Raw genomic sequence first — 25,635 nt, 5'->3', positions numbered from 1 at the left:
ATTGCATACCCAGATTAAAGTAAATTGTCCCATCATGAATATGACTTTTTCTGCTCTCAGAATGCAAATGAATACCTACTCATACACATTTGTTTTGTACAGGAATAGTACTCAGGATAGGAATAGTAATTGTGCATTTGAGGCAAGGGGCAGTCGCATTCTTGTGTAATACAATGATGAGCATCTCATGATGAATATATAAAAATAGCTAAAACATCGTCGATGTAAATTTACTTTTCATTTACTTATATTGTCATGTGTTGAAAACCTATTCTGCGTTTCCCCCTTGCGCAGAACTGCCACTCCTCAGACTCACGAGCGGCCATTGGGTAGGCGAGCCGGAAACTCACTTCATTTCACATGGAAACAGAGCACCGGGTGATCCATAAGAACTGCCTACTATTCACGTGCATCTAATACAGGTATACTCTGTACAAAAATAAGTATAAACACTACAATATGGCTGACACTTATCAAAAGGCCACGCTTCGCCACTGCATGGACGTACAATGGGAATTTAAGCCTGTTGGTGGAATACATTCAAACTGACACAAGGAAATGCAATGTAAATCTTTGTAAAAATGTTTTGTGTTTATTTGCTCTCTGCTTAAATTCTAGTTACATACAGAAATTTGTATCATTGGAGTAAACAAAGAAATCAGTAATGAGATACACTTAAGCAAAGAAACTGTATTAATTATGTAGGATTTGAGGTTTTTACAGCGGTGAGTCTGAAGATTGCTGTCTTCTGGGTTGTTGCGCCGTGTAGTCTGGTAGATTTCCACCGACGTTTCAGAGGTCCTTGCTGCCTCCATCAACAGGGCTATGAATGTACACCGCTGGACCTGGCGAAAGTTATTCTATTGGTCCCCACGCACTCCAGATTTGCTCTCATTGGCTAAGATCAAGCTACTCCGGTTACTGTCCGGTCCCTATAAACCTGGACCTTTTGCTCGATTGGCACATTCATCGCCCTGATGACGGAGGCAGCAAGGACCTCTGAAACGGTGGAAATCTACCAGACTACACAGCGCAACAACCCAGAAGACAGCAATCTTCTGTGATAATCAATTTTGCTAGAGCTTATAATATGTTGGAACGTAGAAGTTAGGCCGTTTGCAAGAGACTCAGAGCAATTTATAGAAATTTTCAAGAGGAATTTGGTTCCATGATTCACCTGAAGCGGATCTGGCGATAACCGTCCACGCCTACACTGGATGGCCAAAGATATGCTAGACAGTTATCATAAAATCTTATTGGTGCCAGTCTTAACGGTGAGTGGAGTTCTATGTCAATATTCAGGTGTACGTTAGAGGATTCTGGAACATTAACTACGCCGTCAGAAGAATCAGTTTCGTTACGTGAAGTAAAGAAGTCCAGATTATAATAATCGAAGAGCTGAACGGTTGGAGATCTTTCCTTGTCGAAATTGAAGTCGCCTTTAGACCGTGTCATGCTTCCGTAAAAAAATAAATAGCCATAATTCTGGTGGAACGGATTGTGAAGAGAAGGTACAATGTATTTTAATGTTAAAAAATCAGGTCCTTTGTGAATTAGCAGTTCTTTTTCGTGGTGAATCTTCTCCAGGAAGAAATGGTTCCTGCCATCGATTAGTTGGCGCATGCGCAGATATATCGATCTCGGCTCTTCGCTCCTCTGATTAGGTTGAGCATGAGATGAAGGCAGGCAATTGAACCACGTGTAAGGCGTCCTGTAAAAATAATTGTGCCGTGTTCAGTGCAGGGAATTGAACTGGGTGCAAGTTTAAAGCGACCTTGGGCTACGTCACACGAAGGCGCCATGTGCTCTTTTATCTTTCTTTGTCTGTCTGTAACTGCAACAGAGCTCGGAGATATTTTGCGACAATCAGGCTCAGGCCATGCGTGAGTCAGAGGTCCGTGGTCCAACTTGCGCTCAAAGAATTTTTTAATGACAAATGTTATGATTGTATGTAACCTCTCTCTGACATCGGAATCTGCACCCCTGAGGCCAGTGGGTTATCGTGTCGTGTCAGTACCCTAATAATCACCGTACCCTATTCAAGATTACAGAACCTCATGACCTGATGAAGCGTTGCAAAATACCCGAAGAACGTCCAGCGGACCTCCCACATAAAAGTGCATGAAGAACGATTTTCACTGCAACAGATTCTTAATATGCCAAATGTAACAAAGACCTTTCAGGGAATCAGATTTTGAAAATGAGGTACCCGTTAAAGACTTTCGAAATTATCGTCCAGTGGGGGCTCTTAAATTTTTATTGTGGGGGGCTAGACAGAGGCCCATCTTACCCAAGGGTTACCTCAAACGGTTTTCGCCAGGGACACAAACATCGCTTTTCTTTTTTTCGGAACATCACGTACGACAGACAGACAGACATAATAGAACGCGCTGCCAATAACTCATCCTTTTTTCACGTTGAAGCGCTATGCTTTGTGCCTGTCAGCAATCGACTGGGATTCTTCGAACAAAGAAACAAAAGTCCCACAGTCGTTTATGGAGGTGGCGCTTTTACCGACACTCACGTGACGGTCAGCGAGGAAAATCTCGTCTTCGCGTTGAGATTTGATATTTATTCTCGCTCATTATCGAGCAAGGGGATTCGGAAGAAACAGCAAGAATTGCTCGGTCCAGGGAAGTGAACAGACGATGGCGTGCGGCTGGGACAAACGTAGGTTTTAGTAACCTGCGTTTACGTAATTTGTGATCAATCCTCCTTGCTAACTTTCCGGATTACTTCTGACTAAACAAGTCGCTGTGACTGACGGCTTCAGTTTCAAGTTGAACAATAATTTATAGCAGGGCTAGAAAGACGCATTTTTACTATAAAGCTCTCAAGACTTCCTGTTTGTGCTTTCCTTCCGCTTTGAACACGGAAGATGGTATCCAGCATCCAAAAATATCCTAAGTATAATTCAGACCTGTTTAGGGGCTCCAGTTTTATAGCGGAGCATTTCACAAGCGACTCCGAGTGAGTGACTTCGCCATTGGACCTAGCACTGAAACGAGGCCTTCTCAAAAATGTTCTGCAAAATAATAACTTAATATAAAGTATATGAACACAATCGCCAGCCACGGTGCGAGCGCTTTCAGGTCAGCCACACCACCGCTGCGCTCTCTGGAGACGGACAAACTAACTAACTCCCTGGTAGGAGAACCCGCAGGTCCAACACCAACTCCATCCATTTGCCATCCTCACAGTCCACCTTCCTAACATCCATTTTGGTGTTATCCTCCCATCTCCTTCCTGGTCTACCCAGTGGTCTCTTTCCAGAAGGATTCCCTGCCAAAATTCCGTATGCACCCTTTGTTTCCCCCCTCCATGCGTGTCTGGAGACCGACAGTGTTGTTAATTCGCAGTAGAACCTGAAGATGGCGACGTGGCGTGTTCTTTATGGATAAAAGGATTTCCCTATCGCGGGGTCCCAAGTTAATGTGCCGTTCCTTACCTATAATAATCACTGATGTAGGATTCCGTTCCATTGACTGTCACTGCCTGGTCATGTGGGGCCATGGTGAAAAATCCCCTTGCCAAGCGATGGCAAAGGTCAATAAGCTTTGCTCCAGAGATGGAATAATCGAGTTTGAATTTCTCAGTTCTTTCCGTGAAGTGGTTTATGAATTTCGAGCACTGAGCAGACAATTTGAAGACTGGGTTTCCCCTAGTTTTGTCATGCATGATTAAGCCCAAGAGGTTCGGCGAATGGTGGGCCACTCGCAGCAACCTGAGGAACTCATCCAGCAAAGTGCCTGCGTAGAAGCACGCCGGATGTCCAGAGCCAGAGTAAGGGCTGTTGATGTGTCTCCAGGTGACGGCTCTCAAGAAACGGTACTGAAAACAAACAGGGCAACTGTCAGACCGGCAGGTGACCACATCGGCTGCAGCTGTTTACAAACCCTCCAGTTGGTATGTCGTCGTTTAAATCATTGACGAATAAACAGTCGATGTTGCTTTGGGTGGTTTTGCTGTTCATGGTATTTGTAGCCGACTCTTCTTTATAAGAAAAAGCAAGGAGAACGGAGACCGGTGAAAGGCTTTGGTTAATTCGGTGATGAACTTTAAGGTTACTGAAGCCGTCTGGTTAGTTAGAACTGGGTTGCACTTGTAAGCAGATGATCTGGTAACACGGACGTTAGCCAGTGTCAATCTGTGGCAAGCCAGGTCCCTCTGCAGTCCATCAAACAAAAACCACACTCTGGGATGACTGCAGTGGAATAGGGAATTAAGTGCATTGTGAAATCCCTCCCAGCAGTTTGTAGTTTTAGCCGACCGTTCAAGAGCTGCAACATGATGATTCCATATTCCTATTGGAAACTGGGGATCTCTACGTGCTGCACCCTCAATGTATGTGGAAAATAAGTACGTGAGCGCCTCATTATAGTATCTTCGTCTGGAAATGTGGGGGCAAGCTCATCAAAGACACTCCTCACATCATGGACTGGGTCAAAGTCGAGACTGGGTTTAGTGGGGTTAGTTTCATTTATAAGCATATTCTTTGTTCATGTCAATTACAATACTGCATCAATAAAATCATCTCGGGCCATAAGCCGCGTTAACTGGTTACCGTAGTAAACCGACGTTTCGGGAATGAATTCTGTCCCCATCTTCAGGGTTCTGATGTCACTGGATCCTCGGAAGTCGCCTGTGTAACTGCCTGCTTGGCATCAGAATCCAGTCACATCAGAACCCTGAAGATGGGGACAGAGTTTATTCCCGAAACGTCGGTTTACTACGGTAACAATTTAACGCGGCTGATTGCCCGAGATTTTATTGAATGTTCCCGAAACGTCGGGTTTACTACGGTAACCAGTTAACGCGGCTGATTATTTTTTAGTACAGGATGATTCTAAAAGGACTTTACAAGTTTGAAAGTGTATAGAAATTTAATCAGAAAGCTTACAGAATCGGTTGAGGTGTCATTCTGTAGCGTAACAATTCAAGTTAGACTCACGTTGTGCTGCAGTACCGAATTCCATCACCACGAGCGCAAGAGGCAGTGTATTTCAAAATGGCTACTTTCACAGGTGCGGAGCGCGCTCGCTGTGTGCTGTGGTTTGAAGAAACGAAATCTGCGACATTGGTTCAACGGAATTTTCGCACCCAGTATGGCAAGGATCCTCCCAGTAGACCTACAATTTACTCTTTGCACAAGAATTTTGTTGATACTGGTTGTTCTGTTCGCCATGACAAGTCTCCAGGTCCCCCGCGTGTTTCTAGTGCTGTTGTGGAACACGTTCGTGACAGCCCAAAGGTGAATGTGTTTTGTGCTCTTAGCAAAGTTTTCCATGAGAGAACCATAAACGGTATCGTGTATTGGATATGCTCGAAAATTTTCTCATACCACAGTTAGACGAAGATGACCAAAAAGGACGCATTCACTTCCAGCAAGACGGCGCACCACCTCACTATCTCACAGGAAACCGGGATTTCCTCAATAATCGTTTCCCAGGTCGGTGGATTGGTCGAACAGGGTCGATAGCATGGCCACTTCGTTCTCCAGATTTGACACCTCTCGATTTTTTCTTATGGGGTTTCATTAATGATCGTGTGTATGTTCCACCCTTACCTGCCAATCTCACTGAGCTCAAAGCTCGAATCACCGCCGCAGTTGCAGAAGTGACACCGGATATGCTGGATCGTGTTTGGCAAGAAATTGATTTCAGGTGGGATGTCACATCGAACCAAAATGACTGTTTGAATTAAAACTTGATTTGTTTTGCTACAAAATGACACGTCAACCTATTCTGTAAGCCTTCTGAATAAATTTCTATATACTTTCAAACTTTTAAAGTCCTTTTAGAATCACCCTGTATTGTGAATGTGGGCGTTCGTCCATGTGAGCATTTTTCCGTGTGGGTAATTTTCGTGTGAGCATTTATGACAGTGGGATTTTTTCTGTGCGCAATTTTCTAGTGCGGTTTTGTAATGGAACCAGTAACAGTTTCAGAACTGTAGCCGGCCGCAGTGCCATAGACCTCGTGCGCTTGTGCTGTCCTGTGTACAGATAGAGGCCTTGCGACGGGCTGATCACTCGTCCAAGGAGTCCAACCGAATGTCTAATACGATTAAACAACAGGAGTTATGCTCTTCTCTCAGAAGCAGAAATGTTAGGCCCTCGTCAACACTATTAAGGGTTTGTTCGTTACAAAGATTCGGCTTTTCCCCGTTCTCTTACCTCAAACTTCATGCTCATCAGTGCCATGTAATGTTGGAGCGTTAGCGTTTGTTGTTCAGTTGATCGACCTTGTCCTATGCGATGCACGACATCCGAAATAGCAAAACTGATTGAATCAGTCTTTACCAGAAGTTCTTCCAATGATCGACCTTCTTCTAAACGAGACACGGAATCCGCCATAGCTCGATCAATCTTGGGACCCAGATTCGAGATGCCCTGATTGAGAACTGAGGTGGCGACGTCACAGAATCGCTTGCACACGAGCCTCACTCGTCTAGCCAAGTCATCGTAAGAGCAAAGATCGAAAATGCGAGCCAGCGCCTCTGGCGGCAAGTCCGTGATGTGCAGTTGCTTTTGATTGCCACGATTAATTTTTGACTTAATACGGCGAATATACTTGTTCATCCCGACGAAGATTTTATGACTAAATTATTCACGGTGGTTAAATTATTTTATCTGAGTTAAATATTTACGGTCTACGATTGAAAGCTTGTTCACCTTTCTCGCCACACAAGACGTCAACAGACTACTACTTACTAAGAGGCAGTCAACAATGAGACAGCCAGCCAACAATGTGAAGCAGTCAGCGTAGTACAACAATGCACTGACGTCATGTCTCGCAGTTTACACTTCCAACAATTAGTTTGCTCGTTGATCGTATGGTTTTAACGATCCTGTACCAAATGCATGTGTTATTTAAAATCGTATAATCATGGGGTCTCGGGTTCGATTCCCGGCGGTGCCCGAATTTATAACTTGTGTTGGGCAAGGCCATGGTCTAGGCAACACGGAGTTTTCCTCCGTGGCATCCCAACGATTACTCCATTCACACACAGAAGGAGGCAATGGCAAACCACTTCTGGATCATCTGCCAAGAACGTATATGAACAGGTCCCAGTCCGAGAAAAGGATGGAAGGATCCTGTTCATATGGACCTGTCCTCAGACAGAACACTAAATAAATATAAAAATAAGAGAACATTATCGCGTTCGGTAAAATTGAAAGGCTTCGACATAAATCGTTCCTTCGTCGACTGATTCAAGGCGGGCTACGATCTGCGAGGTAGAGCCACTATGAAACTCACCAGGTAGAGTAGGCGAGAGGTTCGAATCGGCCACGACCAGAAGCATTACCGCATTTGAAATCTAGCGGTTTGTGAGTCAGCTCCCACTTCAAAGGTGATTAAAGTTTCCTACGAACGAAGTCGTGGAATCTGGAGCGGGGTTTTCCTGTCTTGAGTCCTAAGTTGAGCTGCAAATGCATGGATTTCATTTGCATTGAAACTGTGTCCAAACATTTCAACTGCATGGATTTTATTAGCGAGGTGAACAGATGGGTTTTTGAGTTCGACTTCCTGAAAAACGCATCTCTCTCTACTTTTTCCCCCCAAATTCCTTTCTGTTTCAGGGGTGTACAATAGCCATTTCTCGCACCGATGCAGGTTCACTGATTAACACGCGAGTGCTGGCAGAACATTCCAGGAATCCGACAAACCCAAGTGAACGTCGTTAATTCTTGAAAGGAACTTTGATTTGTATTGATTTGTAATTCAAGAGTCTCAGTCACATGTAGTCTACACGTGATAGCAAACATACTCTGTCCATTTCTCATGAAAAACTTAACATTCAGAGTCCAATGTACGTTTTGTGTCTTTAACGAAGACAACGGGAAACTGTCAGTGTTGGAAAAATGTACTCGCTGCTTAAACTCACATTTTCTTGGGTGAACAGACGAAAGCAAAGTTTTGTAGAAATGCGTAGTATTTGTTCTGTGTGCTACAGGTACAAGAACAGAGTGGACCAAACTAGAGACTGACGATTCTACTCCAGGCAATTTTTGAAATTTTCGCTCGTTTTTGATGTACGTCATATGATTCAAACAACTTTTATATATTGAAGGGTCTTTCGGCAAAAAAGGGGAACGAAAAAGTGTAACCTAGTTTCCTAGGAAATGTCGTCTTTACTCGGCATTGTTGTTACCTAGAAAACCTAACCTTACATTTCATCACATTACATTAAAATACATTACTTTACATTACATTCAGCTACCAAAGACCCATCTTAAGCGTAACTAACTCAAGTTAAATAAGCAAAGTCTTAATCAAACTTATCTCAATTGTAAAGCATGTATAAAGGAAATATTTAGAATAAAGCCAATATATAAACTTCCTTTCCGTATAGATGTATTTACGTCAAATTCTCCGGAACCGTGGTTCCACTGACAACTTTTTTTATCGTCTCTTAAATTCATATCCGCTGCCCTTTCGCCTCAGTCATATTTTTCCTCAGTTACTACCTTAACACACTAATTATCCTCGATCCCTGCGTACACTCGACTTAGCCCGTCGACATTGGAGTTTTCGCTGCCTTTCTTATACACTCGAATTCTTATAGTTTCATTCTCGAACTCAGTTCACCCGAAAAATCCACGTTAGTTGCTTGTGATCGGCCACGATGTTCAATTTCCTTCCGCAAATGCATGGTCTAAACCAGTGGTATTTAACTTGGGGTACGCGAAGACATCTTAGGGGGTACGTGAAATTTAAAAAAAAAATATATTTTTATTAAACCCCCTACACCAGTCGTTAAAAACTAATCAAGGAGAAACCAATTACGTAATTAATAACGTTAACTATTCCTCTATCAAACACATTGCCAGAGTTTTTAAATTTATCAGGTTTTGTTAAATTAATTTAATTTCTTTTAAAAATAATGTAATTTCGCCCATCCGTTATAAGATGTACAGGAAAGTAATTCAGAGGTTACAGGAGCGAAAAAAGTAAAAATATAAAACAATAATTTATATTTTTGTCAAAATGTTTGGAATTCCACTACATTAACTTTCGCACTGAAATGTATTAGAAGATAATTCGAAGGATATAAAAGGCTTTTTGACAGGGGATTTACATAAAGCCCTTCTGAAATCCATAGTCACATTAAAATAGGCAGACCATTAAAACGCACTTAATGTTTTAAGTCCCAACTTCTTTTCCAAAATGGTGTGTCCAATACAGAAATTGTTTTAATAATGAAAAGAATCAGAATATTAATCATGCTGGTTTATAAATAGATCAATAGCCAATATAAATGTCCGCTGAAAAATTAAAAATTGGGAAAAAGTAAGTACTGCAAAGCCAGGGCAAAGTTTTTACGTGGCTTTACATCGCAAAGTGTATGTAATTTAACATGTTTATCCATTGCTTTGTATAGGCAGGAAATTTAGTCTCTTACCATGACAAAAGAATACATTAAGGTTGTTTGATAATAAAGTACCAAGAAGAATATTTGGATTTAACATACAAGTAACATGAGGCTGTAGAAAAATACATATAAGGAGCTTTATAATTTGAATTCTTCAGCAGATATCATAACAGTGATCAAACACAAAAGGACGGATGATATTTATGCATGTAGCATGCATGAAGGAGATAAGAAATGCATAAAACATTTTACTGGAAACCTTGAAGGGGAAAAACTACTTCAGAGACCAAGACATAAATAAAATGATAACATTAACATGCATTTTTAAGAAATAGGGAGTAGTGGATGGATTAGATTTATCTCGCTCAAGGACAGGGACCAGTGGAAGGCTCTTGTGAACACAGTAATGAGCTCACAAGTTCCATTAAAAGTGGGGAGTTTCTAACTGAGCAACTATTAATTTCTCAAGGACTCAGCTCCATTAAGTTACTTACGTGTTTCAGACGGCTAGCATAAGACATAAAGAGAGATGTTACCACTCAGTTTCTGTAGCTATGTAAGTCAGACAGCGTCAGTTCTTAAATTTTTTGGCAGCCCACAAAATAAATTCCCATGCAGATACAATAAAATTTGGTGATTAATTCAAATGGTCTGTCTGCTCTTATGGCAACATACAGCGGCGTAAGACAAACAGCCTGATGATAGTATGGACCGCACGTTATACGTGTGAGTGACGGTAACTCAGTCAGTATAGCGTCTGACTACTGACTAGATCAGGGTTTGATTCTAGCAGGGACAAGGGATTTTTATTTTAACCTGTGCATCTATTCTGGCTCTGGGCCCCACGCAGCCTCCTACCAAATGGGTGTTGGGGGTCCTTTCCCTAAGGTTAAAGCTCAGCTGGGGCACGAATCTGATTACTCACCCCCCAGCTACTGTCAAGGTCAAGAGTGATTCCTCCGTCGTAAGATTTATCTTAAAACTTTGCATACCCTGTAATTGCAGCCAATGGATCAGGGAATTATTGTGACCTTCAAAGGGATTGTCGAGTCAGTGCAGGCATCTGACTCGGTGACCGCGAGGGACTACTGGAGGTCCTACAACATCCTTAAGGCCATAAGTAAAATTGCTGCAGCCTGGAAAGAAGTGTCGCAATCATACACGAATGGCAATCGGAGGAAATTGTGGCCAGTTTCAGCAGTGGTTGAAGATGTCATTCGAATGGCTGAGGATGGCGAGCCTCTTTCAAATGAGGACTTTGAGGAGCTGGCTGCGCAACTGGCTAAATAGGATTCTGAGGAGGAAGAGAGGGAGATTGTGCTAATTATGGCCCTCACCACAAACACACTTCAATCAACTTTGGCACAAATACAAACAGCCTGTGAAACTCTGTCATAATGACCCAGACTTCCATCCAAACAGCTGTTACTAACATATTGAAGCCCTACTACAATATGTTAGAAGAAATAAAGAGAAAGACTGCAGTTCTTTCCTAAGGCCAAAGAACCTGCATAACCAGTCGACCCCCCCCCCATCAGGCCCATCCCATTAATGCAGCCCCATTATGTCAAAAAACATCAATAATGGGTCAGACAGTGGCGTTATTGCATACTCCAAAGATGGCTCCACAGGAATGAACTACTAAGTTAAATTTTTATTTTATTACTTATATTTTTATCTCTAAATATTATTTATATATCATAATTATAAAATAACCACAAATATTTAATATAATAAACACATATTAATTCTTAACGTTCAATTTTCATAGTGAAGGAACCTATCTCATTTAAATACATTATAATTATTCCTCGATTTATGCCACCTCAGCTAATGACCCTGAGGAGGTGGAATGTAACCCCGGCGTAAATCGGGGCCCACGTGTAGCAGGATTTCGAAAGTCCTGTTTTGTGATGTTAAACTCCTTAAGAGTGTCAGCAATTCTTGACAGTCCTGGAAAATGACGTTAAAAGAATGTTACAGTATGTGTCATTACAGAAACCAATTAAATAATTCCTGAATTATCATTATTAAAAAATAAATGTTCACTAATGAAGAATAGCTATTAATACCCATAACATTTGTGTTCTCTAGACCCAACACTTATTTTCAAGATACATTACAACAGAACTCTTGCACTTTTCCTCTCCATTTTACCTCACATTAATTCCGCTGTTTCCTGTCTCATGCACATTAATTATAAGGCTCATTACGTAAACCTTAAATAAATACAACACACCTTCTTCCAAAATATGGGGTGCAGCACTGAACACTATACGAAACCACCCAGGATCAGCACATCTCATCTCTGAGCCTGGAGTAACGTACACTTTACGAGCCATGAAATGTTTGAACAATGCTGTTAACAAATGCTTGCGTTAAAACCAATGGGTACAAATTTTATAAAATGAATTAAAGAAAAACATCACTAGAATGTTTTTTTTTATGGGTAGAAATCCGAACATTACAGATAACAAAAAGCTACCTCCTATCATAAAATTAGAGACGAACCATCAGCAGTATTCATTATCTGGAATGCTGAATATTCTTATTTCTAGAAATGAGATGTTAATGCTCATAAATCAGGCAAAACTTCTCAACCTTACAGGACACCAAAGAGCTTTGTCGCACTCTTTCCTAAAGTTATTGTTAAGAAAAGGTTATAAAATGCAACGAAAGGGAGAAGTTGTGAACAAAGCATATTACACTCTTAAGGTTATGAAAGACAAGACAGAGTATGAACAAGGGGTGTGGTAATCTAGTACGATGGCCAGAGTCTGCAACAGACATCCAAAAGCCTAAAGAAATGAGGCAGCAGATGATTTTAGATTTAGGCTACAGGAATTTCTAAACCTGCGGTGGTTATTCTGAAAGGCATAAAATGTCTAGTTAAAGTCTATGGGCTTAAGCAAACTGAACCGTAGTATCTATTATGTACGACACACTCACAAGGCATTGAGATATTATATTTACAGTCTTATTCTTTTCCATAAATACTTTCCGTAAGTCACCGGAAATCACTGGAACCAGACATAATACATCTAATAGAATTAACCAAGATTTGCATATGATTTACCTAATTCCCCATCGTGGTTCAGAGTTGGTAGGAAGCGTCTGAAGTCAGCCCAGAGAAAGAAACCGGCTTGTGCAGGTCGAACTTCGACACCAAGGGAGGCAAGGGTGCTTCGTGTTTTGTGAGCAGCTTCACAGAGACGCTGCTGATGAATTGGTAAGAACACTTCATCCATCCATACTGTATTACCAAACAATCAAGAACAGAACATAAAGACACAGAAAATAAGTGTCAATTAAGCATAAGCAGGCATCTTTTTGTGAGCTTCTCTGTGATAATGCCTCCAACCGCAAGTATTTCTTCTCTTTTTTCAATATTTCAATGCTAAAACAATGTGACGGCAGTTAACCACTGCTCAATTCAGCTGTACAGAGTGTATAATTCACAAGAAAACACAAATAAGTGGCTCCTATATTTTTAAGATTACAGGCCAGTACAACCTCTGCAGGAAATGAGACATAAGTAAATAATATACCTAATAAATTTTATGATAATAATTTGTATCATCCAGATCCTTACGTCGACCATGGAGAAATTTACGACTCTGTGTAAAGAAAGAGAGAAGAGGTGTGTGGGGGGGGGGGATCTCAGAATTGCGTAAAACAAGTGACAGAGACATTGTGCTTAAGTGTGTGATATATATAGTGTGCTCATTACATCAATCACAAATTTTGTTTATTCAATCACAAGTCAGCTTGTATGAAGTCCAAAATGAAATAAATAGCATTTCAGAATCAAGAATGTAAATATGATGAACTTCAGATTCAAGCAATTTCTACTTTCAGCTTATTCTAAAACAGTTTTGACGTGCCTCAAATGGGAATAAATATTAAATTACATACCTGCATCATTTAATAACTTGGTTGCTGCTTTTTGGACAATTGCAGGCACTGCAGTGTACATGGAAGTATTCTTCACAACATGCAACAAATCTTTATTCTGAGTAATAACAGCACCTATCCGTATCCCGGCCAGGTTCATATCCTGTGTAATCAGTTAAGATGCGTATAATATACACTTAAAAAAATAGGCTAGTCAGTCGAAAAGCATGAAAATGTGCTCGCCTAAAAAAATCCAGTTTCATAAGTTATTACCAGTGTAAGAGTTACGTTGTAAATACAATTAAATGAAATTTCATGTTATAAAAAAACAATAATTTTTTATTTTGCTATAGATGCAATACATGACCACCTACTTTCAGAGAAAGTGCTCAGAAAAATATTCGGAGCTAATAGAGTTGGGGTGAGAAGGATATTTATTACACAAAGAGGAACTGTGTGATTTATAAAGGTCACTATTGCTTTGGTGGTGATATATATTGGTGTGTAAATGGGTTGGACACATAACCAGGATGGGAGGGAAACCTTTCAGGAAACAGCTGCTCGGAAGACTGAAAATGGATGGAACTGCCTCAGGATTATGTTCAATGTTGCAGAATCTCAGGTGTTAGTACATAAATTTCAGGATTGTGACAATTATTTATGTTTTTAATCTCTCAAAAATCACACAAATGAAGTATGGCTGTATGTAAATATCCAAAGATGGGATAAAATCAGGTTAGTGCACACCTTACTAAAGGACCAAATAACATGGGTCCTCTGCGGGTCTGGAAGAGACGGTTGGCTCAGCACACTTTGGAATGTTGTTTGTGATTCATAAATTGACAGTGCATATGCTTCATCCGAGATAAAATGCAGTCCATATCTAGAACGTACATAAATAAAAACAACACTGTATAATTTCATAAGATGATATAGTTGCGTCATATTGTGAAATTTAATTAATTATTCGGTTTTTGTCCGTCTAATCACAATTCATATATAAATTTACAATTAAGATAATTAAAATATCATTTTATGTTCCTCATCGAACAATTGTAAATTGATTGTTCGATGAGGAACATAAAATGATATTTTAATTATCTTAATTGTAAATTTATATGTGAATTGTGATTAGACGGACAAAAACCGAATAATTAACTGTATAATTTGTAATCAGATGTTCATCAGAAGTCTTGATGCCACCTTCAATGTGTATGGAATTAGGTGGACTGTGAAAGCTGAATAGCTGCATCCACTGACATATATGAGGTAATCTGGTATCATTATGCAGTTTCTTTTCAAGAAAAAGCTAAATAAGATAATAGTACTGAATAAGAACATATTTCCAGCAGTACTCGACCTTTCATTTCACGATGCCTCACAAGTGATAACAAAATAGATATTCAGATGTTCTTCATGCACTAGTATGAGTGAAATATACTTTATGAGCCAGTCCATGTCTGTCTGTCACACATTTTGCAAGAACAGTACTAGATCACATTATTGTAATCCACTAATGAAACAAGGTAACTAAGGAACCCCACCATTTTGAACACACTGCTACATAAAGAAGAGATACAAGGGTGTCAAATGTTGACTGAGCTACCCTGCTCATGCAATGAGTCTGTAGAAACAGAAAATCCAATCAAATTCATACTGACCTATGGCACACCTCCATTAGTTGTAGTACCAACTTAGGGCCATAAACTTCCCCTAGAGGATTATTGGGGTTAACAAGGAAGAATGCCTTCACTGTACTCCCTCTTGCCAACTGCTCCATAATGGCAGCTTCCAGAACATCAGCAGTAAGCTCAAATGTTGATGTCTCTCCAATGCTGATCTGAAAATTAAGTAACGCGTTTACAAAACATTTGTATTTTATAATCCAGAATAAAATGTCGTAAAAGTTTTTGTATTTATTGTACTTAACATCAAGGAAATTACAACTTCCACAAAAATGAACAAACATAATTTGGGTCCATATCAAGTATTCTGAAGAAATTGCATTAACTGAAGAGCACACGTATAGTACAGAACTTGAGAATGTGATATATCAGAATTAGACCCAAAAGTGTGTACAGTATTTTGCGCAGTAGTAGAGTACTACAGATCTCACATCTGAATTCTCAACACAATGTGTTATCAACAATGAATCTAATTAATGCGTAAAATTAAATAAAATGAATGACGTCTTTCACAACTCTACCAACAGGTGAGTTAGCAGCGGCTGATGGTTAGTACATCTTAAGTTTCAGACTAAATTTATTAGAAATGCAATGAACAAAACCATTCGAGAATATTTCAAAATTAAAGTAACCGGGAAAGATATTACCAAACACAAATGAAGGATGTAATGAAACTAAAAGGAAAACAACTTCTAGCAATGATTGCTTTTAATAGACTCAAAATCTGTTAAATCACTGCATTTACATTCCAAAATAATATGTACTCAATGAACATAACAACTATTTTCTTGACAGCTGTTTCAAGTACGTCTTTTTCTTTAAAGGATGAACTCAAAAGTACTAGAACCTAAGTGCTGAGTAAAATATTTGGATGTATGGAATTTGAAATATATGACTGATTGGTTAATGGGTTTCTCTGATTTACTTTCATGGTTATTTAACAACACTTTTTCAACTACATACATTAGACAGCATCAAATGGTAAACATTACTGTAAATGATGCATTGGAAAGAAATGGAAGTGTTCAGCTGCTTTAGCCAAGGGAAAGAGATCGGTTATGAGACCAATGGAGCCCGGTGTCAGGCTGTATGTGGTGACGGGAAGAAAATACCTGCTTATAGCCAGTTAATTTACTATAATGATTCGGAACATCAACCAATCATCTTTCAGGATAGAATAATAATCATATCACTTCTCAGATAAGACACTGGAAAATTTTGTTCAAGTGCCTAAAATGTTTCCTAGAAAGTGAACTTACCTCATTCTTATCCCTAAGTAAGACATCCACAACATGAACTTCAAATCTTTCACTAAAGTTGACAAAGATTCGGGCATAACAGGGACTCGGAGTAAGAAGAACATCGCCCGGATCTAACAAACAACATGCCAAAACTTCCATGGCTGCTACTCCACCATTAACTACCAACACCTGAAAATGGATATTTTTTATTGGGTTGTAATCTTATGTTAAAGAAAGTGTAAAATGCAGTACGACCATTCTAAATTTGTGCGATTAAACACTACCTATTAACTCACATTTTCTGGGCAAACTGGTGAACTGGGAGCAAAATGGCGAGTAAGGCAAGATGCAATTGCTTCACGAAATTCTGGAACGCCCCACATTGGGAAATAATGTTGTTCCTTGGAATCAAATTCAAATAGGTGCGGTTCATTGACACGTTTCAATATTATATCTTCACAAAGTGCAGAGACAGATGTTCCAAGGTTAACATACCCCTGCACAGAAGAGTACATGTTAAAAACCCACAGTGCAGCTGAATCAATGTTTCAGTTTTCTAAACCTTTTATGATTTCTGGATCAGTAAAATTGCATTGTTTCCTTTAAGAATAAAATCCTGCATGTCTCAAATTGTAAAATACATTATGAGCAGTTTAAACATGTTTATAATAATGACTTATCATCATCATCATCAGGGATTAGGCATTAATGCATGTTCCTGCTTTAATCTTTCCATCTTTTTCGTGATCAACCTCAATCTCTTTTCCCGTGCTAGGTTTGTAACTAAACGCAGTTTTAGGAAGTGTTTCTTCAGGCATTCGTTCCACATATTCTTTCCATTTTCTTCTATATTCTCCAATTTTGTCGATTAAATTAAAAATATTAAGTTCTTTCCTAATGTCTTCATTTCTTATTCTGTCTAATCTAGTACATCCTTTAATTAATCTTAAGTATTGCATTCCTGCCCCTTGGATTCTGCTCGTATCTCTTTTTCCTACTGTCGATGTTTCTGATCCATAGAGCAGTGTGGGAATCACCATCACTTTATAAAACTTAAGTTGTGTGTCCTTCCATGTTTTTCCCTTATGTGGGACTTAATTTGAAGAGAGATCAATTAACAAACATTTAGAATGTATTAAAACTTTTGAACAATAATACACGTAAAAATGTAATTTGTCTACTATATGAGACCTGGGACTTGTAACACCACTTGTTTTCCCCATGTCTGAGGAATGCAAAAACCAATCTCAAAGCTCCATATTCTCTTTTTCACTATTCACCATTAAATGCCACAAAACAACGAAAGAGAACAAATAACAATGTTCAACGCCGAGTATTTTGTCATCAAAAGCAAACTGAAAAAACAAAAGAATTTGCTACTTGTAAAATGGTATTTTTTTTTGATGTGGGTAAACACATATAACTCTTACTACAATTTCTGGACTAGCAGCAGACTACAGAAAACCAGTTAAGACATACTGCTGTATTACAAAAGATTCATTTTCAAATATGCAGTGGCTTTCTAGGCATATCCGTCAATTCTAGTTCAAGCCACGTAGTCTTATAAGTGGTAAAATAATGACAGAGATAATACTTTCCTCCAGAAATGTTGGTAACCACCTAAAAGACCGCAAGGTGCCACAATCCGAGAGAACATAACACTGCCGTGAGAAACTTAAATCTAAGACGTTTTAGGCGTGCACTATAGTTTATAAAATACAAATGGTTTACTGATTTTTATTACTTTATTTTTAAAATTTTACAACTGAACCTTCCTTAACACTGCTTTATTGTCAACATGTATGACATATACAAACATTTTATTTGCAATTTACCTCTTTATTAGTATTTTCATCAAATGGATCATGCATGCACAACATAGTATAATGATCTAAGAAGTCTCTTTTATCCACCATTTGTTGGGCTCGTTTTGAAAGTCTGCAAGTCATCTTATCACAAAACCTTGACACTTCACACAGTAAATAATCCAAACCGAAAACAAACATTCAAAATTAATACAAATCACAACAAATACATATGCTGATAATATAAACTAACATACAAAAAAAATGTTAGCATATCTATACAACATGGTAATCATATTCTGATGAATTTTGGCATAGTTTTACAATTTATTGACAAAAATATTAGCAAGTAGGATTGAGGTTTTCACAGCACGAGTCTGAAGATGGTTGTCTTCTTTGTTGTTGCCCCATGTAGTCTGATAAAGGTTTATCAACATTTCAGAGGGCCTTGCTGCCTCCAGAGCAATGATGGAGGCAATACTCTGAAGATAGAGGCAGCAAAAACCTCTGAACATCAGTAAACTTCTACCAGACTACATGACACAACATCCCAGAAGACAGCCATCTTCAAAAATATTAGCATTAGTAAAGCAAAATACAAAAATAATTTTTCTTATTTCTCCATAAAAATAAAATGTTGTGACAGAGTAGTACTGTAAGTTAGTTTAATTTAATATTAGTGTACTTGATGACAGATTTCAGGAAACATTGCCTACCTCTTAAGGATACTGGTTTCTAATAAGTAGTTAGTTAACATATCCTTTACTGTTTCCAACCCAATGTCTATAATCTCATGTTATAATTTGCACTGCTTTGATCATAAAATGTGATTTATTTATCAATACCTGGGTTAATTATTTGTTTATAAAAGAGCTCGGGACTATGATGCAAATAGTGTTGTAGATTAACAAAATAAACAACAGCTTCATATTTTGGAAAATAATCTCAATCCCAGTTTGCCTTGCGTTTTCTTTGGTTAAAGCATATGCCACCACATTAGTGAATAAACTGCTATAAATGAATTTTTTTAATAAGGATGGGTTGGCTTAGCGTTTTTTTAGCAGACTTGCTAATACATGAATGTGCAGCTCATTCCATAATTAGCGAAAATAAATTGGTATGTCACAGTATGGAGGATATGCCTATCATTTGAAATTCTTCCTTGGTTCTTCTTGGGGCAATACAGTGGGCAGTATTAGTGTTGTAACTATGCTTACTGAACAAGGAAAAAAAGTACGTATGTATATATACATTTTGTCACTGCTATGAAATCAGCAAAAAGTAAAAAATCGTATAGGCATTGATTTTTATATACTATATATGATAAAGTTCAAGCCGTCAGACGAAGGAGACAATATGTAGTAGGTCTCAGTCACATGAACTATTAACAACATAAATAGACCTAACATAACCTCAAAGTGCGAACCTCAAATACTGATGTCGGCAACATGTGTACTGTGCTGCGACCTGTGAGCGATTTACAAATAAAAACAACGATGACGTGACAGTAAGCCAGTAGGTAAGAAGGTTAACTACTCTTCAACTTTCCAAATTCCTCCTATCAAATATTTAAATGATTTGTTTGTGTGAAGACAACATTCAATACTACAATATAACCTGCATATCAACATGCTTACGTGAAGTGTGATTAGTGCTCTTACGAGGTCTACAAGTAAGTAACCAATGTAAAATCCTAACCCAATGGTTCATCACCGAATTAACCAAAGCCCTCCACCGGACCCTGTCCTGGGCCAACAAAATCCAGTCTCCTTCAAATCCTATCTCCCATGGGTCCTACCTGACATTATCCTCCCATCTACGTCTAGGTCTCCCCAGCGGTCTCTTCCCCTCAGGTTTCCCGACCAATACCCGGTGCACACCTCTTGTCCCATCCATGCGCGCTACATGCCCAGCCTATCTAATCTCAATCTTCTCGACTTAATCACCCTTACAATAATGGTGGAGGAGCATACATTTTTTAAGCTCATAATTATGCATTTTTCTCCATACCCCATCATCTTCTCTCCTAGCCCTCCTCAACACCCTGTTCTCAAACACCTGCAATCCGTGTTCCTCCCTCTGAGCGAGAGACCATATTTCACACCCATACAAAACAACAAGAAAAATTATTGTTTTATATATGTTAATCTTCAGGATCTTAGAAATCAGAAGGGAAGACAAAATATCTTGAAGTGAGAAGTAGTGAGCATTTCTGGAATTTAGTATCCTCATGAGTATCATTTTGATTTGTTATTGTTGTTCCCAAATATTTTAACTTTGTAACACTTTCAAAGGATTTATTAGCCACCCTAAGACAATTCTACCTGCCTGTCTACTGACAAGATACTTACATGTACTTAGTATTGTCCGAATTTACTTCTAGCCCCACCTTTCTACTCGCCTCTAGTAAAACTTCTGCTTTCCTCTTTATTGTATTTATATCATCACCCAATAAATTAACATCATCAGCATATGTCAATAGCTGATGTGTCCCATTCAATTGCAAACCCTCCTGCCTGTCTTGGACTTTCCTGATGGCATATTGTAACACAAAGTTACAAAACAATGGAGACAAAGTTTCTTCCTGTTTCAGACCATTCTTGGTGGAAAATGAGTCAGATAAATATTAACTTATACAAATTTTGCTACAGGTTTCATTTAAGCACATTTTTATGAGACTCACTAGCTTCTTTGGTGTAGCAAATTCAATGATAATATTATATAACATTTAGTCATAGGCTTTTTTGAAATCTATAAATAATTGATGTACGGTCCCACCGAACTCCCATTTTTTCTCTAGTATCTGATGGATTCAAAAGATCTGATCAATCGTTGATCTGTTTCGTCTGAACCCACACTGATGATCCCCAATAATTTCATTCGCATATGGAATTAATCTTGCGTAAAGAATGTTTGATAGAATTTTGAATGAGGTTGATAGCAGAGAAATTCCTCGGTAATTACACACTTATGGATCCTGATATTCAACCCTTTGCCACCTGCTTTAATTAATTCGGCCGGAATCTGATCAATTCCTGGAGATTTATAACTTTTCAACTTCCCAATGGCTAGTTCCACTTCATCTAAACCAGGTTCTGGCACCAACAGTTCAGCTGTATGCATTTTAATCTGTCTAATATCACCAGTCTCATGAACATTTAAGAGCTCGCTAAAGAAATTTTTCCACCTATTCACAATTTTTATTGGATCTGCAAGCAAATTGCCATTATCATCCTTTACTAAAAGCTAGGATACAAAACACAATATAACATAAAGTGTTTCCTATCTGCACTATAAATGTGCTGTAAAAGAATCTAGGAAGAAGGAAAAACCCCTAAAGTTTTGAAGTTTGACCAGGAAATCAGAAATATCTTAAATAAATCTTGCAGGATTTGAGGTTATGACAGCAATAAGTATCATCACACAGGCACTTACTGCTTCCACCTTAAGGGCAATACGTAAACCATGCACGAGGAATCAGTTTGTGCAATAGTAACCAAGCAGCCGAGGTAGAACCTCGGCCAGATGAGTGGCAAAGTAGGTGTGCGTCAGACACAGTCAAGGAAGCCAGTAACCAGCAGAGGGCGCTCCACAGCTTAGCCAGAAACAGCGTGAAAAGTTATTTAAATCGTGTCTCCAAAATCTCATGATATTTGTTCCAACTTGCTTTCAATTTTTTTTTGGTTGGTTGGTTGGAGGGTTGAAGCAAGCACATGCCCTTGGGGCCCTGAAAAGGGCCGATTTCAATGGTCAGGCCCAGCTGGGACAGGCGGAGCTCTCTGTGATGCTTCCGGAGCCATCAGAGAGAGTGTATGAGGGCCTACCATGACCGGCTCAGACGAAGTCCATCCTCCCTGTTGAAGTTGTTGGGATGAAATTCAATTTCGATGGCCTCCCTGATGATACGATCTATGTATCAGGATTTTGTTAAAAGGACAGAGGTATCCTAAATCTGGATTCGGTGGCTCAGGTTGAAGCAGTATTTGGCCAAGGCGAATTTCTCAGGCTGTTCCGGAAGTGGCGCTGGTGTAGATAAATGTTTATTTATATTTTTGAGTACAACGACTCTTGAACTGAACCGAGGCAAAATAAATATTATTATTAAATTATAATTTGAAATTCACCGAGATTGATCGAAATTGGTGGTGATTTGTTCCTTCGAGACCCACTTAAAAATACGACGTATGCATTTTGGTTTTGTTACTAACGTCATGACCGTTACAACCCATCAAGTTTCATGTACTTTTTATTGTTTTCAGTACTTCGCAGAAAAAAATATCCGCTTACAATACATGCCTTTTGTTGTATAATTTACAGATAAATTATAGTGACACTTTTCAAAACTACAAGACATAATTTCATATAGTCCTCAAATGCAATCACGTCAAAGTTGGAACTTTATATAACATCAACCACACGTGTTGAAATATAGATGCATAGACGCTATTGTCCTGTATCGAAATAATTACTTTTAAACATTTCCTGAAAAGTACACATATGAGACACGAAAGAAGTTAGTTTATTTAACATTTAAAGTGGGGTATGAATAATATATCTGCTTTACATAACATTTTCCAGTGCATGTGGAAATAATCCTATTGTATAAATACTGAAACACGACTGTACATTCACATGTGTATTACTTTGTGTTAGACTACGTCATCAGTATCGATATAAATATTCCCGTGTGTTGAAGTGCCGTGTACGCAGGTCATGTAATGACCTGGGTAACTCTTCCTACATTGAGAAAACAATGGATGTTCTCAATAACGAGATCTTCAATTTCTACCAAGATGCAATGAAACTCTGAATTACGATGCATTTTTTATCTTTAGATAAATATCAAATTATCTTTTCTAGCAGATGATAAGCTGTTATGTCGAATTTCTTAAAAATAATTCTTACGTAAATTATAAGAATTTGTAAGATGATATAGTTGAGTCATATTGTGAAATTTAATTAATTATTCGGTTTTTGTCAGTTTAATCACAATTCATATTTAAAATTTACAATTAAGATAATTAAAATATCATTTTATGTTCCTCATCGAACAATCGATTTACAATTGGAACATCTTTTTACAACATGTTTCGGTTTCTATATAAACCATCTTCAGGTGTAAAAGTTAAAATTATAAACTTAAAAACTTAATTACAATTTCTGATATGCAACTTTTTGGTGATGTTCACTTCCAGATTCCAATTGTTCCAATTGTAAATCGATTGTTCGATGAGGAACATAAAATGATATTTTAATTATCTTAATTGTAAATTTTAAATATGAATTGTGTTTAGACGGACAAAAACCGAATAATTATAAGAATTTGATAAGAATAATCAATATATATATATATATATATATATATATATATATATAGCAGTAATCCATTTATAGCACCATATTGTTCAGTGGTTTTACCTGAAATAAATATTTTAAAACAAAACCTTAAATCTAATACCACATTTTAACACGTTGCTTAGACTGTACACATTCTGTATCGTATTACATGCGTAATTTTAAAAATTTAAAGTTTTCAAAAAATGCTTATTCTCTACAATATTCAAATGGAATTCCATTGAATCTTTACTACACATGTACGTTATGACTTCAGTAACTAAAGTTCTTTAATTAGTACTTGTTTAAATCCATAGCGTAGGTTACATTGAAAATTTTATAATTATAATCAACTAGTCAAGAAATTCCACAAGGGCTGTTGCTATGTTCAATTGACACTATCTTGAATAAAGTTTTTTTAATTGCCTTTCAGTTCCTCATATTTACAGGTATTTCGCAACGGAATATTATCTTTAGTCGTACTAAAATCGACTGAATTCATTGGATTATCTCAAAATACTGCAACAAATCCCTAGGAATCCCTTTTTAAACCCACTAGAATCCTTGTTAGAAATTCTGAAAGTACCGGAGAGAAAATCTGTTAATTACCATCAAAATGCATAATATTATGACGCCCGGCCATTGTATGTCAACCCTGATTTATTTACAATAAATCAGTTTACAGAGTCTCCACTTACAGGCAGCTCTCCAAATACAGTTTCTGGGTCTCTACCTGTATATCTGACAAAAACACACTCTTCAGTTCACACGCACTGTCCGCCGCGCAGATCTGGTCCACGAACCCAGTACTCCTCACACGCAGAAGATCCTCACTCTCCGCTCAGCGCCACACCAGACAGCTCGAAGGCTATACACAGTCTTCGCACAATACGCACTCTTCAACTAGAGACCCCACACAAGACTCGCGCCACTACTTCGCCATAATCTGTCCATTATCCATTAACTAACTAACCAACCAAAAGACTAACTCAGGGCGGAGACCTACGCATGCGCAAGACATCGTCCCTTGCCAGGAAATGGAAATGGTAAACAGCGCCTTAAAACTGAAACGGGAATTTTCTTAATCTAACGGGGGTTTTGTCGTGGCAGGAGCCTCAATTATAAAAACTAGGGTCTGTTGCTGCTGATGAGAGGTTATTCCGTTAGGCAAAATTTCCTTTGTTCAAAGGATTTTGGTTATTTGGTTCTCTGGGGTTTGAACCCAGAGAGAGTGGGGCCGCTTCCACTGAAGGTCTCTGCGATTTGGGGGGGGGCGGGAAATCACTTCACCTGAAAGCCTCCGTGATTTTTGCCTAGCGGGCTGTGCCCTCCTTGAATTATATTCCGGAATTTGCCTTACAACTGAGGAAAAGCACGGAAAACCTCAGTCAGTGTAGCCGAGTGGTCTAACCACTCGTTGTGCCGACTTGGCCGTCTTTTTGGGACAGCCTCGGCTGGCCTGTAAAGCATCAATCCCCCTCGGTTGCCATCGTTCGGCACGAGTGTCTCCCGAGTTGCCGGACTAAGGGGTTCCCCACACCAGCTAACCTTGAGTCAAACCTCTCAGTCAGTGCTCTGGTGTGGTCGGCAAAGAAAGGGACCCCCAGATCCTCATGTATTTGCCTGTTACTAACGTACCAGGGCGCGTTAGTAACAATGCGGAGACACTTGCAGCTTCCGGACGTGGCTGCGGGCAGCTGACCTCCAGATCGGGCATGCGTAATCCATTATGGGACGGATGAGCTGCTTATAGAGCAGCACACCGTTCCTGATGGACAGGCCACTTCTCCTATTGAGGAGCCGTGGTTGGGCAGCCCGACCCGTAGATAAAACACGAGTTTCTGTTAGCATAATTCCGCAGGAGCGAACCCCTCGCAGAGATCAGCCTAGAATTCCAGTCCGTGTGCATTTCGTTGAGGTCACCGGCCAATAGGACCGGGATACCCCCGCTCAGGCACTCGGTCAGATCCTACTCAATCCAGGGCCGCGTGGGCGAGAGGTAAGCCGCCACGAGCTTCAATTTCCTGGTCGACAAAACCAGGTGAAAGTCAGAGGCCTCCATGTGTTGCAAGACCCGAGACTGCTACAGGGTAATGATCTATGACCCTGCGGAAAAGGATCTATTGGGAGAAGCTCTCAGGCCGACAATAGCTATATTCTCTCAAAGTCTAAACACTCTCCGATATCTCTCGCCATATACCTGACTGCCGCCCTCAACTCTCGCCGTGTAAACGTAGCATAATGAGTCACAGAATTCGTTATACGCGCATGCGCGAGATTTCGCGGTGGGTGACGACCGAT

The 25,635-nt window shown here is 39.1% G+C and overlaps 3 protein-coding genes across 14 annotated transcripts in view; 1 reads left to right on the top strand and 2 right to left on the bottom strand.

The window, feature by feature from the left end:
- LOC110835682 (LINE-1 reverse transcriptase homolog) overlaps positions 1-11,130 on the top strand; it is a 21,896-nt gene extending 10,766 nt beyond the window's left edge. For 2 of the 3 annotated variants that reach the window (XM_087345519.1, XM_087345517.1), the window contains exon 5: positions 295-674. In XM_087345519.1, the coding sequence (XP_087201645.1) occupies positions 295-389 (95 nt within the window). In that variant the 3' untranslated portion in view covers positions 390-674. Of the gene's footprint in view, positions 1-294; positions 675-10,380 lie in introns of those variants that run through there. The other variant, XM_087345518.1, reaches the window with a different exon arrangement.
- LOC110839627 (uncharacterized) lies at positions 571-6,768 on the bottom strand. Its single transcript, XM_022084007.2, has 3 exons — positions 6,176-6,768; positions 3,449-3,831; positions 571-1,711 (listed from the first exon to the last, which is right to left on the bottom strand). The coding sequence occupies exons 1-3, from the start codon at positions 6,578-6,580 to the stop codon at positions 1,174-1,176; spliced, it is 1,326 nt and encodes a 441-aa protein (XP_021939699.2). The 5' UTR covers positions 6,581-6,768; the 3' UTR covers positions 571-1,173.
- LOC110839624 (1-aminocyclopropane-1-carboxylate synthase-like protein 1) lies at positions 11,022-25,635 on the bottom strand. Of its 10 annotated transcripts, none has more exons than XM_087345487.1 (10): positions 24,033-25,635; positions 18,031-18,164; positions 16,492-16,692; positions 16,214-16,384; positions 14,931-15,109; positions 14,017-14,152; positions 13,291-13,432; positions 12,452-12,628; positions 11,615-11,734; positions 11,022-11,328 (listed from the first exon to the last, which is right to left on the bottom strand). In XM_087345487.1, the coding sequence occupies exons 2-10, from the start codon at positions 18,142-18,144 to the stop codon at positions 11,192-11,194; spliced, it is 1,377 nt and encodes a 458-aa protein (XP_087201613.1). In that variant the 5' UTR covers positions 18,145-18,164; positions 24,033-25,635; the 3' UTR covers positions 11,022-11,191. The 10 variants fall into 10 exon arrangements, with proteins under 10 accessions (XP_087201613.1, XP_087201611.1, XP_087201612.1 ...); XM_087345485.1 differs by lacking the exon at positions 24,033-25,635 and adding an exon at positions 18,717-19,440; XM_087345486.1 differs by lacking the exon at positions 24,033-25,635 and adding an exon at positions 18,846-19,440.

The sequence above is a fragment of the Zootermopsis nevadensis genome, unplaced genomic scaffold (assembly GCF_977971745.1).
Source record: "Zootermopsis nevadensis isolate Lab colony 2312 unplaced genomic scaffold, Znev_1.0 Znev_ptg000009l, whole genome shotgun sequence".
NCBI classification, from domain to species: Eukaryota; Metazoa; Arthropoda; class Insecta; order Blattodea; family Termopsidae; genus Zootermopsis; species Zootermopsis nevadensis.
This window is presented reverse-complemented; position numbering and strand designations above follow the sequence as displayed.

Excerpts from the sequence above, each read along its gene's own strand:
- LOC110839627 (XM_022084007.2), bottom strand. The coding sequence starts at position 6,580 with ATGAACAAGTATATTCGCCGTATTAAGTCAAAAATTAATCGTGGCAAT. Across the intron at positions 3,832-6,175 it reads TGATGAGCATGAAGTTTGAG|TACCGTTTCTTGAGAGCCGT; the intron begins GTAAGAGAACGG and ends GTTTGTTTTCAG. Across the intron at positions 1,712-3,448 it reads TACATCAGTGATTATTATAG|GACGCCTTACACGTGGTTCA; the intron begins GTAAGGAACGGC and ends TTATTTTTACAG.
- LOC110839624 (XM_087345483.1), bottom strand. The coding sequence starts at position 18,201 with ATGTTTGTTTTCGGTTTGGATTATTTACTGTGTGAAGTGTCAAGGTTT. Across the intron at positions 14,153-14,930 it reads CTAATGGAGGTGTGCCATAG|ATATGGACTGCATTTTATCT; the intron begins GTCAGTATGAAT and ends TGTACGTTCTAG. Across the intron at positions 12,629-13,290 it reads CAAGTTATTAAATGATGCAG|TATGGATGGATGAAGTGTTC; the intron begins GTATGTAATTTA and ends TTGGTAATACAG.